The sequence below is a fragment of the Peromyscus californicus genome, unplaced genomic scaffold (genome assembly GCF_007827085.1).
Source record: "Peromyscus californicus insignis strain IS unplaced genomic scaffold, ASM782708v3 Scaffold_12__1_contigs__length_115047231, whole genome shotgun sequence".
Lineage (NCBI taxonomy): Eukaryota > Metazoa > Chordata > Mammalia > Rodentia > Cricetidae > Peromyscus > Peromyscus californicus.
The window spans coordinates 105,084,854-105,108,324 of record NW_026294413.1 but is presented as its reverse complement, the minus strand read 5'-3'; the positions used below and the strand labels follow the sequence as shown (position 1 = coordinate 105,108,324).

The following is a 23,471-nucleotide window of genomic DNA, read 5'->3' as shown; positions in this document are numbered from 1 at the left end:
AAAATAATAGGAACAATATTCTCAATCAAATGGAGCAGTGGTTATTAATAGAATGTCTAATTTTATGAATAATCATGTAACCTTTGCTGAACTCATAAATGTCTCATCTCTGGCAAGAAATGTTTTCTTGTCTCCTAAGTAAGATGTGTCTCACTGGCACAAGTTGGCTGTGTGGGTTTTCAGACTCATCAGGGATGAACTTTTGAAATGCTTTATGTCAGCCTGACCAAATCTTGTGTTCTACTTATTAAATTTTCAGTAGCTTGCTATTCTATTCTTGCTAGGAAATTCATGTTTTTAAAATCCAGTAGGTTGTATTGTTGTTATGTTTTCATCTTCATAGCTCTCGACATTAAAAGTTATTCTTTTCACTCAGAGCTGGTGAGATGGATAGGTAGGTAAGAATGCTTGCTGGCAAGACTGATGACCTGAGTTCAATTCCTGGGGCCCACATGGTGGAAGGGAGGACTAGTTCCTACAAGTCATCCTTTGACCTCCACATGGGTGCCATGGAATTTGCATACATACACATACACACACAAATAAAAAAAAAATCTTGCACTCAGAAAATACTGAAACTCGGATTCTTTAGAACAATATTTGAACAATAGGTCAGGAGTCATAATTCTGAAACCTGACTTTCCCACATACCTGCATTTATCTTTTCACATTCAACTTTCGAGTCTAAGCTTGCTCATCTATGGGATATATAAGAAGAGGTCACGGGCATCGAATTAAATTCCCAGTGCAAAGAGACACTGTAAGTGAGCATGACCATTGCTATCCCTGCAGAAGTAGCCACTGGCATGGTCTAGAACTTAACTACAGCCACAACATGTAGATTCCAGTCCTGACTTGGTTCCTAAAAACTTGGGGTGATAGCTCAGTGAGTAAGTATGACAACCTGAGTTCAGATTCCCAGCACCCAAATAAAAAGAGGTATATGACCCTGTTACCTCAGTGTTGTGAGGGACAGAGACAAGAAGATCTCTGGGATGTGCTGGCCAGCCAGCCTTGCTCCAGGATCAGTAAGGGACCCTGTCTCAAGAGTATAAGGCAGAGAATGGTAGAGCAATGTCCTCCTCAAATACATGAATGCACATGGGCACTCACACACATCACACACAGGCAGGCACACACACACACACACACACACACACACACACACACACAAAGAAAAAGAGAAAACAAAAAACAAAACAAAACAAAAAAGCCTTCTCAGTCTTAGGGAAGAGTCACCTTCTCAGCTATAAAATGTGTTGGTGCTGCCTACTCCCTAGGTCACGAGAGTAATCAAAGTAACAGTATGTGGGGCACTTGGCAGAGTCCTTGGTGCCCTGGATTCACTTCGTAGGTGCTAGTGTGTTACTGCCATTGCCTGTACTAATGATTACAGTTGTTCTCAGTTCTTTGGCGAGCTGGGTGCACATGTGGGATACGTGGCAATTCCCATTCACTACTCGAGTTCTTAGAACACACAAATGTGAACTCTTTAGATTTGCTGTAGACAGTACCACAAATCCAAGAGCCACAGTCACTCTAGTTGGCCGTGGACTGGGTTTTCAGGTAGGAGCTCCAGCTCCACACCTGTACATTCCATGTGGGATTTGCATTGTCTCTTTGATGTTTTAGAATCTGGCTGATTCAACTTCCTTTGGGAACCTTTGTTTTCAAATCATGAGGATTTTTTTTTCCTCTGTAAAATCAAACAGTCTATGTTTCTATGGCAGGAAAAGTCAACAACACAAGTTGATGGTCAGGATCCACTGTCCTTTATATAATAAAACAGGTGAACAAGTCCTACTTACAAGAAACTTGACTCCAGAGTTGTTAGGAACAGAGCAACCCAAGTCACACCATAGCAAAAATCATCTTGTGACCAAAACTGCATTCTTCAAGGAAAAGCAGCAGTTGTGAGGGAAAAAAAAGCATTGATTTTGGTATTCTCCCACTGTAGCCATGGTTGAAGTCCCAGCAGAGACTTGCAACAGGACCTGTCATTGTTTCATTGCCTACCCTTGTCTGTTTTGAGAAGATTAGGACTCCTCACATCACTCTTCCTAATATTACCAACTCATTTTAGAGAAATCATTTCATCCTGATAAATATCATCTCAAATGCTACACCCTTTTCTAAAACTACAACCTGTCAACTGACACATGAAGTCAGCCACACTTGAATGATTACCCAGACCACTGGTGAGTGCCCACTTCCTCCAGGTGACAGAGATTCCACAGGATAGAATTTGTTTCTAGTGCCCAGTCCTCCATTCTCAAGAACCCATTATCAGCTGGGTCACAGAAACACCTGTCACTTACTGGCTATGTCCTGAGTGCCTTTCCTCTGTGAGCTCACACAATCTCTGTAAGGCACATACTGTCTCCTTTAGGGCAAATAGACCCATAGTATGAAAATAAACAATATTTGCAGATATTCTGTCCAAGTGTCTGGATGGCATGGTCAAAATTATTTTAGTCCAATTGTCTATGTTCTCCAGAACCTATATTCTGAAAGACCTTCAGTGCATGGGTAGAGCTTGACCAAGAAAACGTTCATGTGACTGCTGTGCAGGGGGTCCTAGAACTCAACAAATGTCTGTGTTTTGTAGAGGAGGGTTGTTCACTATTTGAATATACTCAAGGTTGGTTTGTTTTCAGTCCTCATTCCCTTACACACACACACACACACACACACACACACACACACACACACACACACACACCCATGGCCCTCTGCACTTCTGATAAGGTAGTGGTTCCAACCCACTTGGATGTGTCCTGTCAAGTTCAACAGGCATTGCTTGTTAGAAGGGAAGGGCCATCATGGGCACCCATGTCCAACATAGCTCCTCTCCAGGGGACATGCACATGGCAGACAAAGAGTAGGTTGGCTCAGCTCTCAGGAGAACTTGGTATTTTCATTCCTTCCCTCACCAGAAGGTGGTGAAGGGCAAAGTTCTCCATCTCTCCTGGCCTCTGCCATCAGTGAGCAGAAAACAACCCTGACCATCCATTCCTTCAAATGTAGAAGTCATGACGTGGTAGCGTTATGGCTGCCTCAGAGTTCCCAGAGTCTCTGACTGCCCTTGACTGTGCAGTGTGGCTCCCACCTAGGAAATCTCCAATAAAAAGGTAGGATGATTCAACCAGACCCTCAGGCCTCAGCAAGCATGTGTCAACAACATTCTGAGCAGAGCAGAGCAGAATAAAAGCCTAGCGGGTTTGCTGCAGTCTCAAGAGTGTGGGCGTGGCTCCACTGAACTGTTTCACTGTAACTGCAGCTTCCTGCTGTCCCTTGTGGGTTCTCAGGTGGCCACACCATCAGTGAGTTGAAGGAAGGCTCACAGGGCTAAGAGCCAGGCAACATCTTGGTTCTCAGCTGCAGACAGATGGGCTTCTGTAGCGCGTGGGACAATGAGCCATCAGTACGCGGTGAATGATGCCCTTAGAACTGGAGGTGTTCCTGGCATTTCGTACTCCAAAGTGTCAAATCTGGGCTCTCGAGATGGCTTGGAGGGTAAAGATGCTTTGCAACCAAAGCTGACAACCTGAATTCCATCCCCACATGATGAAAAGAGAACTGACTCCTGTAAGTGGTCCTCTGACCTCCGAATATAAACTGTGGTGTGTAGTGTGGGGGGTACATGTACATACACATACACACACACACACACACACACACACACACACACACACACACACACACAAATAAATAAAATATTATTTTGAGTTCTCAAATCTGTACAAAGCTCACTTCCACACAGAGGCTACCTGAAGTTTTAAAACAAAACAAAAAGTAAAATAAAAGTGCAGAACTGTAAGAGGTATGGAAAGGTAAGGAGGGCGGTCAGTACAAATCAGTTACTGTTGAGTTACATGTTGTTATCAACAAATGGATGTAAAGCGTGAGGAAGGCTCTCTCTTCTCCATGAGGGACCTGGGCCAGAGACAGTCCAGCCTAGTAAGAATCTCAGTCTCTGTGTCTCTGGTTCCGCTTTAGATTTCATACCCTGTGGGGTGCTCAAATTAAGAGTGAATTTTTAACAATTGTAATTTATGTAATAGAGTTCCTCTTTTGAAAGAGTATAGGCTAATGGACTTTAGGAAATTCTCAGAGTTGTGTAGCCATCACTATAATCTCATTTTAGGACATTTTTGTCACTCCTAAGGGAACAGGATCTCCACTGGCAACCACTCTTTTCCTAACCCATGCCCCACAACCCCCTACCAGCCAGGCACAGAGAACCACACACCCACTTTCTGTCTCTAGAAGTATAATTGTATAACCAAATGTTCTCTGCAATTCCTAGTAGCTAAAATCATGTGGTAAGTGTTGTCATCAAAATTTGTGATTTTTGAAAACATTCATTTCTTCCCTATGTGTCTGAGCCTCCCTTCCCCCATCCAGCACCTGTCTCTCTCCCCAAATGTGGCCACACTACCTTTAACAGTTATTTATTGGGTGCCTGCTGTGTGTTACAGCCTGTGTTTGTTCTCGAGGTCACCAATGGACACAAAGTTGACTTTCTAATGGAGGATATGGCACAATGACCAGAAGATGCTGAGCGCTAGGAAAGGAGAGACCAGGAGCAGATGGAGGGGTTCAGGAAGCCAGCACCCAGGGAGGATGGCCACACTGAGGTCAAGTGCATCTGAGGGGCATCTCCAGGGAGTTTTGGAATGCAAGACTTACTGGAGGGAAGGACCTAAGCAGGTGTCTGACACGGGAGGAGTCTGAGTAGAGGCACAGATGACATGTTTGAGGAATAACAAGGATGCTGGTGAGGCTGAAATGGGGAGAGAACACAGTGGCACAGAGACAGATGTGGATGTCACTTCGGTTTTGAGCAGAAAGGTTATGTGAGCTGAATTGTATTATAACAGCCCTATTCTAGCTGCCATGGTGAGGGCAACAAGACCAGATTTGGGGACTGTGGTACCTCAGTGCCAAGCACTTCCAGAGCATGTGCAAGGGACTGGGTTCAATTCCCAGCACTGTGAGCTGCAAGGACACTCCTGCACACTATATGGAAGGCAGTCCTGAGGCAGTAGTCTTCAGCTTTGGCTGTGCATCAGCATTGCTGGGCAGTCTTAGTTACAGAATGCTAATTGGTAGGGCTGCTGGCTGGGCACTGGGATTTTCAAAGCTGTCTAGAGACTGAGTATGCCTCTGTGTGTGTGTGTGTGTGTGTGTGTGTGTGTGTGTGGTCAGTCTAAATTGGCCACTAGAGCTTTGGAGCATTAAACAGTCCCGTGGCTTTTACTTTGCAACTAGGAAAACAAAACCCCACGGTTGACCCCAGCTGCACACTGGCAGACATGCCCAGATGTGGCCAGAGACATGTCTGTGGCAGTGGCTGAGCTGCTGAGCTGCAGGCCAGTGCTGCAGGGCATCCTAGCTGCCTTGAGGTTCATTCTGTCCTTTGGTTGGCTTCAAAGTAAGCCCCTGGGTGGGAGTCTTCCTCCCACCTAAGAGAGGGCCTGTTGCTTTCATCAGCACATAACAGAAGAGGAGGACTAGACCCCAGCAAGCCCATGTACGAGTCATCCAACAGTTCTTAAGAATAGTTGTGACAGACGGGTAGTGGTGACACACTCTTTTAATCGAAGCAATCGGGAGGCAGAGACAGGCAGATCTCTGTGAGTTCGAGGCCAGCCTGGTCTACAGAGTAAGATCCAGGACAGGAACCAAAACTACACGAAGAAACGCTGTCTCAAAAAAAAAAAAAAAAAAAAAAAAAAAAAAAAAAAAAAAAAAAAAAAAAAAAAAGATTAGTTGTGACAGTGGCCAGGCATTATCCAAAAAGGTGCTAATGAAAAAACTATAAATAATAAATAAAAAAGTAAGGTTCAGACTGGTCTTATCCTGGCTAAATAGCTCACAGTAAGTGCCATGTATTTCACAATGTGTTACTTTGAGGAGGCTTTCAATAAACTCAAGGGGGAGGGGGACCCTGGGCTGCATATCTGAGCTGTTGGCATTCCTAACTCAGAGAGAGATGAATAGAACATTATTGTGTTGCATCCATACAAGTAGAGTCGGCAGGGAGAAAAGCTTCTTGGAGCCGTGAGCTGAGCGTGAGTCAGCAATCTGTGTCTATTGTTCAGGAAATAATAAGCCCACTGGAAGTGTGGAATGTAAACACCAGGCAGAAATGCCCTTGCCTCAGCAGGAAACAGACACTAGCTATGCGGCATCTTTTTTTTTTTTTTTTTTGGTTTCCTGAACTGAAAGTAATGTAAAAAACTTGGAGAAGGAAGAAGATTAGGGGAAGCTGACTTGTAAATATGGAAAATAATGCCGCATTTGCAGTGAGCGCATGACTTAGGCACAAGCACTCAAGTGCACACACACAGACACACAGACACCCGCGGCAGCCTCTCAGCCTCTCAGGAAGCAAAGCTCCCCCAGCTTGAGTGAATAGACAGAGTTTCTTGAACTGCTACTGCACAGTAATCAGTGTACCTGACGTCTGGGTTCTTTTATGTTTTAGAACCTTTGTCACAAGCACATGTGGCACTGAGTGCCATGCTCTGAGACATGAGGGGCTCTTGATGGCATCGCCATCCCCAGGTCTCTTGTAACATAGGCTCTCCAGCAGGACCACAGAATCAAGCCAGCACTTAAGGAAATGCACCTTCTAAATTTAACTTAAACATCATGGAAGAAAAAGGAACAGAACATTATGTCTCCATGCACCTTCCAGAAGCTTCTTTACCTTCTAACCTACCTCCCAGCTCCACTCACCCCAGCTCCATCCATCCCTGCTCTACCCACCCCAGCTCCACCCACCTCAGCTCTGCACATCCCAGCTCCACCCACCCCAGCTCCACACATCTCTGCTCCACCCACCCCAGCTCCACACACCCCAACTCCACCCACCCCAGCTCTGCATATCCCAGCTTCCTGAGTTAATCCTTAACCAACATTCTCAGGGTTAAAAATAATAACCCAATTCCCATTTAATGCTCCAGTCTTTCCCATGATTTAACACAGTGGACTAACTCTTGTAATTTGAGCCTAATAATTGCGTTGGCACATTAACTGAAAATTATCCTGATAACAGGTTGTTGAGAGTCAAAACTCAGGCCATGCAAGCCTGTCAATAGACACACATGAGACCTTGTGGAGAAGGGTCAAATTTGCTAATAAAGTGAATGGCCAAATCACCAAACACCATCAAACACGGGCCCAGTGGAAGAAAGGGCAGGGACTGTAGATTTCAGACATTTTTTTGAAGTGGTTGTGCTAGGGCTTGAGCCCAGGGCCTTCTGCACACTACAGCTGCTCTTCCATGAACTTCATACATACCTATCTTTTGGCTTTGCGGCGGGGGGGGGGGGGGGGGGGGGGGGGGTGGTCCTCACTATGTGGTACAAGCCAGACTCGAACTCAGAGTGTTGGGATTACAGGCAGGTGTAGCCATGCTCTGTCTGGTCTGCCCACGAGAATGTTGTGTGCAGTCCTGCCTCAGCTTACCACCTCCATTTAAGAAGTAGGTAACAGCTGTATTCATAGGACACATTCATTTTCATCTTCAGAGAATATTCAGAGCAAGGCTGCTTCCACCTCAGGAAGGTGCTGCTTTAACCCCTGGGTTAAAAATCTAGAGATGCTCCCTGTGGGTTCTAGCACGGCAGAGCCTGCATTCAGACCCATAGATGCCACATCCCTGGTACAAGAATGCGTTTGTATTTATTTGTTTGCTGGAGATTAGATAATTAACAAGCACTGCAGTCTGTTTTTCCAGAGCTGTCCAGAGGCAGGGCAGGAGTGGGGCTGTGTGTAGCTATCTACTCACCATCAAACACATTTGGGAAATCAATAATAAAGCACGTGTATCCGTGCAAGCCTTTGTTTTCTGTTCTTGTTTGTTGTTTTTCATGCATGTGTCTCAGTGAGTCACCTAACCACAATTACACTCTCAGGCATCTGGCAGGACTGCATGGTACGTTCATTCCTCTGGAGTTATTTAATTCTCCTAACATGATGAATGTGCTCCCAGACCGCCACCCCCTCCCCTCCCCTCTTAGTGAGCACGCGCGCGCGCGCGTGTGTACACACACACACACACACACACACACACACACACACACACAAACACTGGTGCCCACGCTTGGCACGGAGAAGGTGCCCTGCCGACCACCAGGTGGCAGTAGAGGAAGTTCGACATGCAGCATGTGACAGGCTTTGCTCCTGCTGACTCAGTAGGCAGCCCCACTCTCTGCTCCCTGAGGAGCCTGGCTCTAAGTTTCGAAGTCGGAAATGAGTGTCCATCTGTAGAGAAAGGCCTCTGGGAGGACAGTGTACCATGAGCACCACGGGTGCTAAGTCTGTCCCTTCCAGATTGACCTCAGAAATTTAAACTATCTGGTCCCTGATTTCTCTATCCCTGTGTTGTGTGACTAAGGGTCCCAGGTTTCATTCTGTATGACGATGCATTTCATGTAGCAGGTGGCCTTAGAGTGACTGCCTGCTTTGTCTGCTTGTTTCGAAGCCCTATCTGACCCCAAGAGTTCCACTCCCGCCCATGTTCAGCTAGTTCTTAAAGCTGAGATAGGATTTCTATCAAACTGTTCCCTAGCCCTCCACCATGAAAAAAGAGATACCCCATGCATCACGGTCACTTAGCCTAATGACTGGCAAAGTGGACTACCTTATCCCATCATATAAATGTGTCTCTTGTCTCTGTTAGGAGTGGTGGATCCATGCTCTTTGCCACATGCCATGGTGACATTACCTGTGAGGGAGCAAGAAAAGAAAGGGAAGCTAAAGGAAGGGAAGGAAGCAGGATTTGACACAGACACAGGTCAGGCTGGAAACTAGTGAGGGCCAGGGTTCTTGCTCAGTGGGAGAGCGTTTACATGGCATTTGGCACCATGCACACTCCAAATGAGCCCTAGAATGAGATGCTTGGACACAGTGGCACATTCTTGTGATCTTAGCACTCAGGAGGCAGGGGCAGGAAGACCACCGCAAGTTGGAGGCCAGCCTAAGCTACATAAGGAGACTTTGACACCCTCATCTTGTGAACAACAGTTAGCCACAGCAAATAAAGCTTCTTTACAGCCACGGACACTGTTGCATCATCTCCCTTCTGGAAGGAAAAACATTGACTGCTGAAAACTGAAAGCTTTGCCCTTCCATAGCCCTTTGCTCCCTGCAGGGCTGAACCTCCTGCCATTCCCAGCAGAGGAATTGTAACTGTCCTCTGTCTGAGTGTTGTCACTGAATGAAACCTGTGTAGCCTAAACAGTCCATTGCCATCAAGGCCATTTGAATGTCTGACAAATGAGGAATGGCCTCTGCAGCAGAACCATTTCCCAGTTCAGTGATACCCACTGAGGATACAGAATGAAGTGGAATTGCTCCCTCACTGGGGCTGAGCTCTTGAGGCTTCAGGACTTTTGTCTCTTTGCAAATGAACCTTCAATGGATCCCAGTGAAAATTCTCAGCCAGTGTCCAGGCATGGTGGTGTACACTGAATACCAAGCATTCAGGAGGCTGAGGCAGGAGGATTTCAAGTTGAAGACTGACACTGAACTGCAAAGCAAGACCCTGAATAAAAAGAAAATATTGAGCCCCTGCTGGTCCAGAGCATACTATGTAGCCCAGGCTGGCCTCAAACTCATTGAAATCCTCCTGTCTCAGCTTCATGACTGCTGGGATTCCAGGTGTGAACCATTATGCCGAGCTGAAAAAAAGTTTAAATATATAAGAAAACAAACTCTTCCCTGACCCATAAGCAGTGGAACTGGTAAAAAATGACATTTGTTGTAAAGAAGTGACTCTTCCGGATGGTGCTGGTTCTCAGTCCTTCATCAACAGAGCTGCTCTGCCTCGCACTCAGTACCTCGCACTCAGTACCCTGCTCCACCTCACAAAGGCCTGCACTGTGCCTATTCCTTTCAGGCATGCAAGTCAGCTAGCCTGATTTAACTGAGTTGTTTCCTCCTGTGGCCCCTCAAACTGCTGGGCCCCAGACCCCTGCACAGCTCTGGAGAAGGCCCTCCCTGTTATGCGATAGGTAGAACTGAGGCCCTGGAAACAGTGATACCTGACAAGTTGTCAGACGCATCCCTGGAGTCACACTTAAAACCCCAGAGCCCAGAGTTGGGGAGGCGGCTCAGATGGCTCAGTGGTTAAGCACTTGCTGCACAAGCCTAAAGACCTGAGTTCAGATCCCCAGGAGCCAAGTAAATGTCAGATGTCATGGTGTCCCTGCCTGTAGTTCCAGCCTCAAAAGGCAGAGACAGCTCCCTACACAGGTTAGCAATACTAGCAATTTGAGTGAGCTCTGGGTTTGATTGGGAGACTCTGTCTCGATGAACAACATAGAAAAATAATCAAAGATAATTCCCTATCAACTTCGGGCCTCCACAAACACACACATACCCACCACACACACACACACACACACACACACACACACACACACACACGCACATGGGAAAATAAATAAATGTAGAACTCACTGAAGGGCAATGGTAACAATACTACATGCTAGGTACTACTAGAGTACTACAGTAACAGTTTACCAGCACACCATTAACAGTAGAGTGAAGGTAATACCATCTCCTGATGTCACCATGGCACAGTGATGATATGGTATAAACCTCACTCTCACTGAAGAAAAAGTACTGGGGAGCACCAGCCAGTGAGGTTAGCACTGAGGCTTACGATATTGACCTTTAGAATACTGATAAGATTGTTTTCCTGCTCCAAGTCACTTCTGCCTCACAGATTGCATTTATTTCTGCAGTACATTTGCCCATTCAGTCAGAATTTTGAAGATAAAGGAACTTTTAAGTTAATGGTGTCGCAAGAATACGACTGGGACTGTATGGCTCCAGTGCAGAGATTAGAAAGGAGAACAATCTATTTCACCACACGTTGTGATTGCTGTGTATGAAGCCGGGAGCTGTCAGTCAGGTGACAACTGTGATTGAATCCGCTCGTGTGAAAGAGGGTGTGTTTTCCAAAGGTCACCAAGGAAGAGTTCAGTGGCCAGGAGGGGATAGGAATGGGCCTTGAGGAAGACTGAAACCAGGTATGAGGCTTGGGACTATCAGGCTTCCCCTGCTCTGGTCCAAACAGTTGTACTTTTACCTTCCTCTTGAGAGGAAATTATTTCTCTTTCTCTCTCTCTCTCTCCCCTCCCTCCCTCCTTCCTTTCCTCTCTACCAACTCTTTGTTCTCCCTTTCCTTTCTGTGTTCCCAAATGTCCAGAGGAGGCATCCAGAGGAAGCATCTTATCCCACACTTCAGGCCTTGAACCAACGGCCAGAGGTGGGGCACTTTAGTTGCTCATCTGAGCTACAGCCCTCATTCCCCTCTGAATCCATCATCCTCATTGCCCTCTGAAGCACTCCAGTTGTGTGGTGGGAAAACATGGCAAGTTCCAGGGCTGAGAGGGGCTTCACAGCAAAGCTATTAAAATCAACGGAGTCCATTGGACTTGGGGCACAAGCCATGTTCCCACAGTCAACATCTCCAAGCCTGACTCATCTTACTCTAAGAAGCTGAGCATGTGAAAGGGGCTGGGCCTGAACGCCGGTGGCCGGAGACCTTTTAAAAAGGTCAGCTGTAAGAATTCACTTCCTAGTAGCTACTTCCCATCTTTTCTCTCAGACGCCAGTTTAGGTGGCATGAATCATGCATGTCATAGCAGTGTCACTTTACCATAGCCATTGTTCAACATATGTTTATGTATCCAATACTCTCCTTGATGAAGGAGATAGAAAAATGAGAATAGCAGGTTGTGCCATAAGAGATTACAGTTCATGGGAGAGGTGGCCACGCAAACCTATCATTTCTGCTAGGTGTGATAAGAACTATGATAAAGACAAGAAACCATAGCCACCACATTAGTGTAGAGTCAGACTGAGTGGCTATATAGAGAGCTGTATTGTGAACATAATTCATGTGCTTCTTTGACCATTGGCTTCCTCTTGTCCTACCACAAGACTGTGGCTCCTCATCCAAGGGCAACCAAAGCTCAGCATGCTGTATCTCACCTCCAAATCCCCTTCCACCCTGTGAGCCTCAGCGGCAGCCTGGTGACACAAGTGAAACCTGCGTCCATTTTCTCATTTTGTGTTGAAGAAAGGGGAATTCCAGTGCTTAGCAATTGCTTCTCTTAGCTGGGGCCATCCTTGTGAGTGGATTCCTGGGAGTTTCCCTGTCACTAGGTTTCTCCTTGACCCCATAATGCCCCCCCATCAAGATATCTGTTTCATTGCTCTCCCTCTCCATCCCTCACTCAACTCGACCATCCTGATCCCTCCTGTTCCCATCCCCCATTCCCTCCCTTCTACACTCTCCCCTCACCCCCAGTTTACCCAGGAGATCTCATCTATTTGCCCTTCCCAAGGTGATCCATGCATCCCTCTTAGGGTCCTCCTTGTTACCTAGCTTCTCTGGAACTGTGAGTTGTAGCCTGGCTATCCTTTGCTTTATAATACCCACTTATGAGTGAGTACATACCATGTTTGTCTTTCTGAGTCTGGGTTATCTCACTCAGGATATTTTCTAGTTCCATCCATTTGCCTGCAATTTCATGATGTCACTGTTTTTTGCCGCTGAGTAATACTCCATTGTGTAAATTACTAAGACTCCTAGCAATAGTGGAGAGGGTGCCTGAACTGGCCTTCTCCTATAATCAGATTGGTGACTGCCCTAATTGTCATCAGAGAACCTTCATCCAGTAACTGATGAAAGCAGATGCAGAGATCCACAGCCAAGCCCTGGGCTGAGCTCTGGGAGTCCAATTGAAGAGAAGGAGGAGGGATTATATGAGCAAGTGGGGGGGGGGGGGGGGTCAAGATCATGATGGGGAAATCCACAGAAACAGCTGACCCGAGCTTGTGGGAGCTCACAGACTCTAGACAGACAGCTAGCGAGCCTGCATGGGACTGATCTAGGCCCTCTGCATGTGGGTTATAGTTATGTAGCTTGGTCTGTTTGTGGGGCCCCTAACAGTAGGCTCAGAAACCATCCCTGGTGCATGAGCTGGCTTTTTGGAACCTATTCCTTATGGTGGGATGCCTCACTCAGCCTTGATGCAGGGGGGAGGAGCTTAGTCCTGCCTCAACTTGCTATGCCATGGGTTGTTGAATCCCATGGGAAGCCTTACCCTTTCTGAGGAGTGGGCAGGGGTGAGGGAAGAGGTGAGGGGAGAAAATGGGAGGAGAAGGGGGAAGGGAAACTGTGATTAGTAAGTAAAATAAATAACAAATTTTAATTTAAAAAAAAGAGAAAAATTGCTTTTCAGGACCCCACAGCTAGTACATAGTACATAACCCATGTCTTAGGCTTCAGGATCATTCTAGAGACACATGCTTCTATGGTCCTGTACTTGTCACAGACCTGTAGGTAAATGTTTCTTTCCTAATCCCAGCTGCCAGTCCCAAATAACCAACACAGAGGCTTAATATTACTTATAAATACTTGGCTGATAGCTCAGGCTTGTTACTATCTAACTCTTACATTTAAATTAACCCATGTTTCTTATGTATGCTGTGCCACATGACTCATGGCTTGTTAAATCATTTTCTACACATCCTGCTTCTTTGGTGGCTAATTATGTCTCCTCTGACTCTGCCCTTCTTCTTTCCATCATTCTCCTAGTTTGGTTGTCCTGCCTATAATTCCTGCCTGGCTACTGCCAATCAGCATTTTATTAAACCAATTCAAGTGACAAATCTTCACAGTGTACAAGAGGGTTATTCCACAGCACAGACCCCCTTCCAGAAAAAATCCCTAGCAATACACTGAAGGAGTCTGACCTGTGTGTACCAGCTGCTTGTGTGCACCCTTCAGCACACTTCTCTCAGCCTGTATGCCTCTGTCCTTGACCCCACTGTGCCTCCTCCCACTCCGGTCTGAGTGTCAGTCTTTCATTTGTTCATAGATTTCATAAATGCATTGGTGAAGGGCCGAGAGCAGCTCTGACAAGAGGAAATGTCATAAATGGGCAGGTGAGGGAGTCCATTCTTAAGAACAAGATGTCTAAGATATGAATCATCTGGGGTCTTCTTCAAGGCACCATCAAGGCTGAGGCTGCTAGTCTGCAGCATGCACTGTGAGAAGCTCTGGATTGGAGATGCTTAAATATCTTAGTCATCGGAAAATAGCCCGTGCATAGTTTGGCAGCTCTCTTATAAACAAACCAAAGAACAGTGGGGGGGTGGGTACCTTTAAAAAATAGTTTTAAAAGCCTAATTATCGAATGAAGCCAGAGATAAAAATTAAGGTTTTGCTGACTTGTGTGTGTGCCATATAACCCCTTTCTGCTTCTAAACCCAGTTCCAAGTTAGAGTGAGCAATCTTAATCAAGTCCATTAGTAAACACAATATTGTTTGGAACAATAACAACAAATTAAGTAAGATGGAGGCAGAAAGAATGTAAAAGCTGGAGGATGGGGTGGAGCGCTATGATATGTTGGCTTCTGAACTCATGGACTCACTGAAGCTATGGTCATACACACACAATCAAGCCAGCAAGACCAGTCAACATGCCAATAGGCAGCACTAGTTGGACTCACTGGATTTGAAAAAAATAAAAATAAAAAAATAGAGAAAACATGAAGAGGGGAGGGTGTGTGTTTGGGGTATGTGGGGAAATTGTCAAAGAATAAATAAAATATATTTAATAAATAAGTCAAACCCTGGCACTCAGGAGACAGAGGCTGAGGGATTTCTGTGAGTTGGAAGCCACTCTTATCCACACAGCAAGTTCCAGGCCTGCTAGTGCTACATAGTAAGATCCTGTCTCAATAAAAAGTCAAGTGCAGATTGTAATATGAATTATTATTTTGTCTCTTTGTAGGAAATGCCAGTGCAGAAGAGGACACAGCATGACTACTAACCTATGACTCCTAACAGTATGACAGGTATCTACGCATCCTTTCTTGATTTTCATTGTGTGTCTTCTTTTGTGTATCACCTAAAGTGAAGTACAGGGGTCCTAAAGCCCGACCTGAGAATCTTAGCAGCAATTATTTCCAAGCCATTAAGTATTATGACTTCCTCTGAAAATGTCCTTAAAAACATGCTTCTCTCTTCTTCAGAAGTGACATCATTCCCAGGAGGGTGGCTGAGGAGAAGTGGTAGTTTCAGTGAAAGGCTAGTGTTTGGTTCTCCTAGAATCACCCCTGTGCACTGAGTACATTATTCTTCAAAGTCTTCCTGATTTGTATAACAAATGGTTCTGTAGCCTTAGTGACCACACATCAATGTATCTTTCCCAAGTGGGCTGCCTATCCCAGCAGCAGTGAATCAGATGGAATGTGATGAGATCACATATGGCAGACATGAGCTATGAAATGCTTAGCAAGGTCAGAGAGAGCAGACCAACCACCAGAGTGGCAACAGGTTGCCATTGCATGAGTTCCCTGTGCATACAAAGACTCCAGAGGCTAGGCAAACACCACCAAAAGCTGAAAGGTCAGGGGTAAGCTGACCCGGAATACTTTGGTTCACTCTCAAGCAAACCACCCTCAATTATAAATGACCACTGGAAAGAAGGCATGAAGCCCAGTACATCCTGAGACTTTGAATTTGCAAGAAATGTTGGAAAACCAGATGTTTTTTAATGAAATATCCAAATTTTTAAATGTCAACAGTTAACTTAGAAACTATCAAAGATTCATGCACCAAAATGTGTCTGTTGACTGGAATCAACCCATGAGATCTCAGAGTATGGCACCCATCTCCACCTTTCAGCTTACTACCAAGTCAGTGCCTGGCCTCTTAGATGTCATGGCTGCAGGATGCCCATACTCCTCTGCACATCATGAAATAGCCTGGCTTTCAGATATATTTGCTCATGTTACTTCCCTACCCTAGGATGAACCAAATATACAGGCAATTCCTCTGAGAATCCATTCTCTAATATGCCTGAGAACCCAAAGTGACTGGAAATTGGAAAACTCCCAATGATCCAAAACATTCTCTCCATGTCATCACACCCTGGCTTCCTAGCCACCAAGACTTGAACTCTTGATGTGCTCAGATGGAGCACCTGAGCAAACCAGAATGGCTTGCACCCATAAGGAACAAGGACCTCAGAATCAGACGTCCTCTCCCCAGTTCACTTCACTTCAGAAAACACCACTCCTACTTCTGTTCCCCTGCCAGCATGGCCAGGTACTTCTTCACCCACTTCTGTGTAGAAAACCTGTTCATACAGGGGGAAATCAGTGTGACTCCACCTCAGCCACTCTCCCCATGTTCCTGAGGGTCTGAAGGGCAGCCCCAGCCAGTTAGAGTGACAATCTCAGTCCTTGTACCTACATGTATGTGAAAGCACACAGATGACAGACAGCAGGTCATGACACTGCAAACAGGTTACAACACTGCATGTTCCTATCAGAGGAAGTCAGAATGCCCATAGTACATGATGATGGCCCTGTACTCCATGATGATTTGTCCATGAAAACACTTCCAAATGTAGGGACTCCAGAGAACTTACACTCCCAAGACATAGGATGGCAATATTTAATGTGAATATGGATAGTAAGATGATCTAGAACAGATTGGCAATATTGATTGATTGGTGATTGATTGATATTGATTGCAGACTCATCTGACTCCTCTGGTTATAGAAAGCAGTGAGCAGATATTCTGCTTCCATAGTCCATTCGGTATCTTGCCGCAGGCCCCCAATCCTGCCACTACAGCATGAAGAGCCTTAGACTGTCCATTACCAAGCAGGCTTGACTGTTTTGTAGTGAAACTCCATCTACAAAGCAGGCAGAAAGCCAGCTTTGGCCATGGCTGTCTTTATTGGTGCTTTCTTTAGAGTCCCTCTAGGCCTCGAGGTTCCTCTAGCTCGAGCTTACCCCAATGCTGAGCAGAACCCTGAAGCTGGGTGCCTGAGCTAGAAACCAGGACTGCTACTAGGCAGTTAGAGACTAAGCCAGATTTCCACCTCTTGCTTGATGAATTGCCTTCTAGTGGGAGAGATTGCTCTCACTTCCAGAATGTGTTTCTACAGACACTCAGGCAGCTGTATTTGCAAAAAAGCCTACTCCATAGATAGGCTGTTTGTGTGTGAATGGGCTCAAATAAGAAAATCATTACATTAGAGGCTTTTATTTTTATGTGAAATAAAGCAGTTCATTTTTCCTCTCTCCTTCACTGCAGGCTCCAGCTATATCATTATTTTAGGCTAATGGGAGACCACAGTAAAGATGAAAGCCACTGGAGCCAAATGCTTGCTCTAGGTGCATGATTTAAAAGTCAAGCATGCATTCTTTCTCTTCAGAAAACATAATGGATACCATTACTATTACACATTACAGAACATCAAATAACAGCCAGCTTTAAACGAGTGCAGTTGGGAACACCAAACCTGCTTTTCTAAAAGCAATTCAGCACCTCACACAGAGGAGGCATGTATTGGGTGTAGAGGCTCTTTCATCTCCAAAGCTTGCAAATGTTTGTATTTTGGATGCACTTGAGTGGAAACGTCTTTATTTTCTGGGGTTACCATTATCTGTTGGATCTGGGTCTTGCCAAAACTTCATCTCTTTACGTTGCCTAATTTGAAATTAGGACTATATGACACCACTCACTGAGCAATGCTGATTTTTTTTAATTACCAATTGTATGGCCTATGGGGGGCTTCTTGCTAGCTAGCTCTTTCATCTTAAGTCAACCCATTTCTATGAATCTATATGTTGCCACGTGGCCATGTCATTACTGTCTGCTGACATCTTGTTGCTCCTTTGGCAGTGGGCTCATGTCTCTCTGCTTCTGCCTTTCTTCTTTCCTGTGTCTCCACTTGGATTTCCCACCTGCCTCTAAGCTGCCTTGCCATAGGCCAAAGCAGCTTATTTATTAACCAATGGGAGCAAAACATATTCACAGCATACAGAAAGACATCCCACAGCACTTCCCCTCTTCTATCTAATCAAAAAGGAAGGTTTCAACTTTAACATAGTAAAATTATATATACTAGAACAATTATCAAGCAGGAATTACAGTTACAATATCTAGTCTATTTCTATTTGGCAAAATTAAAGAAAATATTCTATCTACCCTATATTTGTGAGTCTAAGGTTTCATATCTAGTTTATCTTTTACCATAACCAAGGAAAATTATAACTATTTAGTCTTCAACTACATCAAAGACCCCAGAGGGTTATAATATTACCTAAGTAAACAGGAAATGCATTGTAAGCAACTTCCATAATTCTAGAAATGACTGAAACATTTGGCTGCCTGGACAGTCATCCAAAGTTCCTCTGCAACATTGGGGCATCCATCTTCAGCCTATAGGCCTAGAGTCTCCAGCAGACTTTTTAGTGAAGCAGGAAATTTGAAGGATCATCTTGTCTATTGGTAGAGTTCATCAGTGGCTTCTCCCTGTGTCCTGCAGAATGTCTGGCAGTCTCCTCTGTGAAGCAGGAACCTGAAGGACCATCTCATTCTGCTTAGGCAAAGTTTAGTAGTCACTTTCCCATGGGTCCTGCATGTCCAATCTATATAACATACTGTTAAGAAGTCCAGGCAAGAACTGTTTCTTGCCCAAATGGCCAGTTTTGCCGAGAAGAAGATAAACCCCATATGGAGTGTCTTCAATACCCATCTTCCTTTTTGAAGCAAATCAGTGCTGCCAGGAGCAGACATGTCTCACTGTCCAGAAAAGTCTAAATTCTTAAAACATTTTAAATGCCATATTCTGTAGGTCTTTGAAGTGTTTAAAGATTACCTGCCTAATTGAAATATATCTATGCATACCTAGAAAACTTTACTAACATGACTGTAAGCTTGATTATCATAAATGACTAATTATTAATCTGTATTTCTTAATTATACATTTCAATTTTAAAGGAGTTGCACAAACATAATATCTTAAACAAGAGTAGAAATATATATACAGTATAACAAAATTAATTTTAAATTTGTATCAATAAACTAAAATCCATAGCAATGTAAAACAAGTTGTTGCTCTTTAAAAGTAGATTCAATAATGTACCCTTTCATCCTATCATATCTATATCCCCCTTTCTTCTTTAGAAGGACATTGCATTTATAATCAACCCCCTTTAAATAAAAATAAACATTTATAAGCAGCATTTTGGGAACTTGGGTGTAGCTTCTCCTACTACTTCCTGCTGATTAGGGGTACTGGTAATCTTATGGGGATGCTGAAAAAATTAAAAATTATAGTGAAATCTTAGCTGTAGTCATCTGTGAGGATGGATCATCTCAACCAGTTGCTTTGAAGCTGATTTTGGATGTTGGATCATCTGGGCCATGACTGTCATTGGAGACCTTTCAGGGGGTCTTGGCTGATCCAACCATATTAGCCTGGAAGCAATCCACAGGCTCTCATCTTCTGTGGAAACAAAACCTCTTTTTCTAAAACAATGTATCCTTAGACACAAATTTTGAAGTCAAGATACCATATATATATATAAATGTTTAACTTAGCAGCCTTTAAATTACACAGAGAACCTGGATTATATTGTCTTTGGGATTTTTAACTGCAGAAAAACAATGCTGATTCTTAAAGAGGAAGGTAAGAAAGTGCTTAGCTAAGATATTTTATTGGTTGGTTATTAAGCTCTAGTTCCAGATAATCTGAGGGAATGCTTCAGACATTTATGACACTGTAATGAGCTCTATTTTGAGTAAAGCCATGATTCACAGCATAGAGGAATTGGTTCGAATATAGGAATACTTAACATTTCTAACAGTAAAGTAAGTGAAAGGCTTCTGGCAAAGAAACCAAGAAGTCAGACTCCTCTGACTGTTCCTAAAGCCAAAGAAGCAGAGATTTATAGCATTTGCCTAGAGCCTTGCTTTATGAGATAGGATGAGCATTTAGCACAGTTCCTGGGCCCTGTGATGTGAAGACACACTACTACAGTTAGCACAGATCCTGGGCCTGGGATATAGAGACACACTACTACAGTTAGCACAGATCCTGGGCCTGGGATATAGAGACACACTACTACAGTTAGCACAGATCCTGGGCCTGGGATGTAGAGACACACTACTACAGTTAGCACAGATCCTGGGCCTGGGATGTAGAGACACACTACTACCAGCCCTGATGGATAAAACAGTATATTCCTAGTTTTTTTTTTTTATTTCACCTTCATTTCTTATTTGGTTGCTTATTCCTTCCACCTCACTAGCATCTTTTGTGTTTGTGTTTGTCTGCTTCCCTTTATGCATCCTTATGACTGAATGTCACAGTACAGGGTGTTGCAGTGGTACCCTGAGCTTGTCGCAGTAACCTTAGTGTTTCCCTCTGTGTTAAGTCATTTGTTAAGAATGACATAGATTTATTTACATTTTTAATTACTCCCAGAGTTAAGCATTTTTACATATTTATTGGTTACTCACATAAAACTTTCTGTTCACATTTATTATCCTATTTCTCATTGTGATCCTTGTTTTTCTCATAATTTGTGTAAGTTATTTATATATCAATATATATATCAATATATATATTTATATATTGATATATATATCAATATATATAAATAAATATAAAGGTATTATCTAAAGCAATCACTCAATCTCTTCAAATATTGTCTTAGTTTTGGTTCCTGTTGCTATGATAAAATATCCTGACAAAACTATTTGAGGGAGAGCAGATTTGTATTAGCTCACATTTCCTGGTTGGAGTCCATCTCAGCTGGGAAGTCAACATGGCAGGACTTGAGAGGGTTGCTCAGACTGTATCCATCATCAGGGATAAAGAGAACGAATGCATGTAGGAGGCCCCAGCAAGCTCTCTCTCTCCTTTTCATTCAGTCCCAGGGCCCAGGCCATGATCACAGTGCTACTCACACTCAGCCTGGTTCTTCCCATTTCAGTAATCCATGTAAGAAAACTCCTCAGAGGCATGCCCACAGGCCAGCCCATTCTAGAGGACTCATCAGTGAGACTCCCTTCCCAGGTGACTCTACATTGTGTCAGGCTGACAATGAAAACTATGGCTGGGGAAGACATTTCTCCTGCTCTCAGCACTCCTTAGTTGCCTCTCATTCTTTGTGTAGGGCTGAAGTCTCCTGGGTCCCCACCACCCATCCTATCACATTAGCGTATCCGTTGTTGTCCTTGTTCAGCTCCTGTTTGGGTGTTCATGTTGATGAGCCTTTCCAAGGTGGCTTCTGATATTCCTAGGAGACACATTCTCACAGCAGACTCCCTTTGCAATGTGCCCTACAGTATTGTTACCCCCTTCTTTGCACAATGATCCCTGAGCCTTAGGTGTGGGAGTTGTATTGTAGATGGATCCATTGGGACTGGACTCCACAACTCTGTGTTTTGATTGGTTGCAGTTTTTCTCTAACAGACTCAGTCTGTTGTAATGACATGATTCCTCGATCAGCGGCGAGAGCTCCACTCACTGTGGATGTAAGGACCAATGTTGAGAATTTAGTTAGGGGTTGGCCTAGGTTAGTAAAATGATGGTTGCAGGTTCTCCTCCAACACCCATCACTTCTCTAGCTTTGGCTAGTTGGCTCGGTTTCCATATCAGGTATGATTTCTCCCTTGTTGAGCAGGTTTTAAGTACAATTGTAGAGAGCACACCAAATGGTTATCCAATATCAAATGGCCAGCCCCCAAAACATAAATACAATTAACATTATATAGATTGAGCAGGTTGGACTTATGTATTTATATATAATACATATATGTATATAACAGCAATTTATGGAAAAAGGAGTCATGAATTTGAAAAAGAGCAAGGAGTGGTATATGAGAGGGTTTGGAGGATAGAAAGGGAAAAGGAAAATGATATATTATAATCTCAAAAACTAAAAGAAATAATTTAAAAATAAAACAAACCATCACATTTGTATTCCTTATGAAACAAGGAGAGACTCCTTGATTCCTAATTCTCCTTTCCCTTGTAAGAATGTACTATTTATTTTCAACATTGAATATTTACAATCACGTTTCTATAAAGAAAGGCCCGCATCTATTGACGATTGTCTATCTTGGGCTTTTTGTTAGCTGCTACGTAACAGTCATTCAGATAGTCTCTCAGAATCACAGTTGCTGTTACTCTGCACCTGGCATGGATGCTCTTCCTGGTGAAGGTTATTGTGATGGTGAAGGTTGTTGATGGTGAAGGTTATTCATGCTAAAGGTTATTCATGGTGAAGGTTATTGACCCCAAAGTAAGGACACTCCTCAAAGATATGTAACATGCATGGGGTGTAGCTTGTTAGCATCTTATTTTCCTGTTGTTGATAAATACTTCAGCAGGATTTTAGCTATGGTTGCCCAGTTGTCCATCACACCAGAGTGTTGTCTCAGTTCTCAACCTAATAATATCAGATGGACAGCGTTTGTTGGAGGGGATATGCAGAATATGATTTCTAGTGATCTGCCTCATTCTTGACTGTGCACCTCTGTCCTTAGGGTCACATCTACCAAATAGAATCGAAGACTGGCTTGGAGGACTGAGGGCATCTTTGGAATTTGGAACATCCAAATTGTAACCACATTAGTGAAGGAATTAGATGCCCTTAACAATGCTGTACCATTTATTTAATCACATATCCTCTGACTCAAAGGGTTTAGGATAGTTAATCCATTTGGGGAAAGGCAAGGGAAAAAAAATTTTTTTTGAGCAATCCAGTGATTTATTGGAGAGTATCTTTATCTACAGGGAATTCAAAATTAATTGGGTAATGTGGCAAATATTTAAATTTCAAGAACAATTAAAATGCATATAGGTCAGAAAGAAGAAGAAGCCGTGTCGTGAGGCAGTAAATGATTAATTGTTGTGATTGTAATATTAATGATATAATGGCATAGTCCCAGCTACTCGGGAGGCTGAGACAGGAGGATCGCTTGAGTCCAGGAGTTCTGGGCTGTATTGCGCTATGCCGATCGGGTGTCCACACAAAGTTCGGCATCAATATGGTGACCTCCCAGGAGCGGGGACCACCAGGTTGCCTAAGGAGGGGTGAACCGGCCCAGGTCGGAAAAGGGAAAAATTTTATCACAGCTTTTCAAAATTGCAGTCTCCTTATTGATAATGAATTTGACTATACATGTTTATTGGCCCCCAAAAAACTCCTCTTTGTTTTGTTTTGTTTTGCTTTTTGATACAAGGTCTTGCCGTGTAGCCCAATACTTGTGTAGCCTAGGCTTACCTCAAACCTACAGCAATCCCTCAGAGTGCTGGGATTATGGTCATGAACACTATACCCCACTTTATTTTGAATTTTAATTGGTTGTTTATTTAACTTATCTGTTTAACTTCTCTGTTGTGGTGTCTTTTCTTATGAGTTAAATATTAACAAAATAATTCATGGTCTTTCAAAAACGGTTACAAATATTTTTCTGCTTTAGTATATGATCTTTTTGTTAGGATATTTGACCTTTTAAAATTTTTTTCTTCTTTATTTTTAAAAAAACATGTGTTGTTGTTGTTTAGTAGTAGTAGTAATTGTAGTAGTAGTAGTATGTGCATGTACCCATGAAA

At 43.7% G+C, this 23,471-nt stretch overlaps 1 protein-coding gene across 11 annotated transcripts in view; it reads left to right on the top strand.

Moving 5' to 3' along the window:
- Thrb (thyroid hormone receptor beta) overlaps positions 1 to 23,471 on the top strand; it is a 368,302-nt gene that overhangs the window by 246,251 nt on the left and 98,580 nt on the right. For all 11 annotated transcript variants that reach the window (XM_052734047.1, XM_052734042.1, XM_052734046.1 and 8 more), the window contains exon 3: positions 14,832 to 14,895. In XM_052734047.1, coding sequence (XP_052590007.1) covers positions 14,874 to 14,895 — 22 coding nt within the window. In that variant the 5' untranslated portion in view covers positions 14,832 to 14,873. The remainder of the gene's footprint in view (positions 1 to 14,831; positions 14,896 to 23,471) is intronic.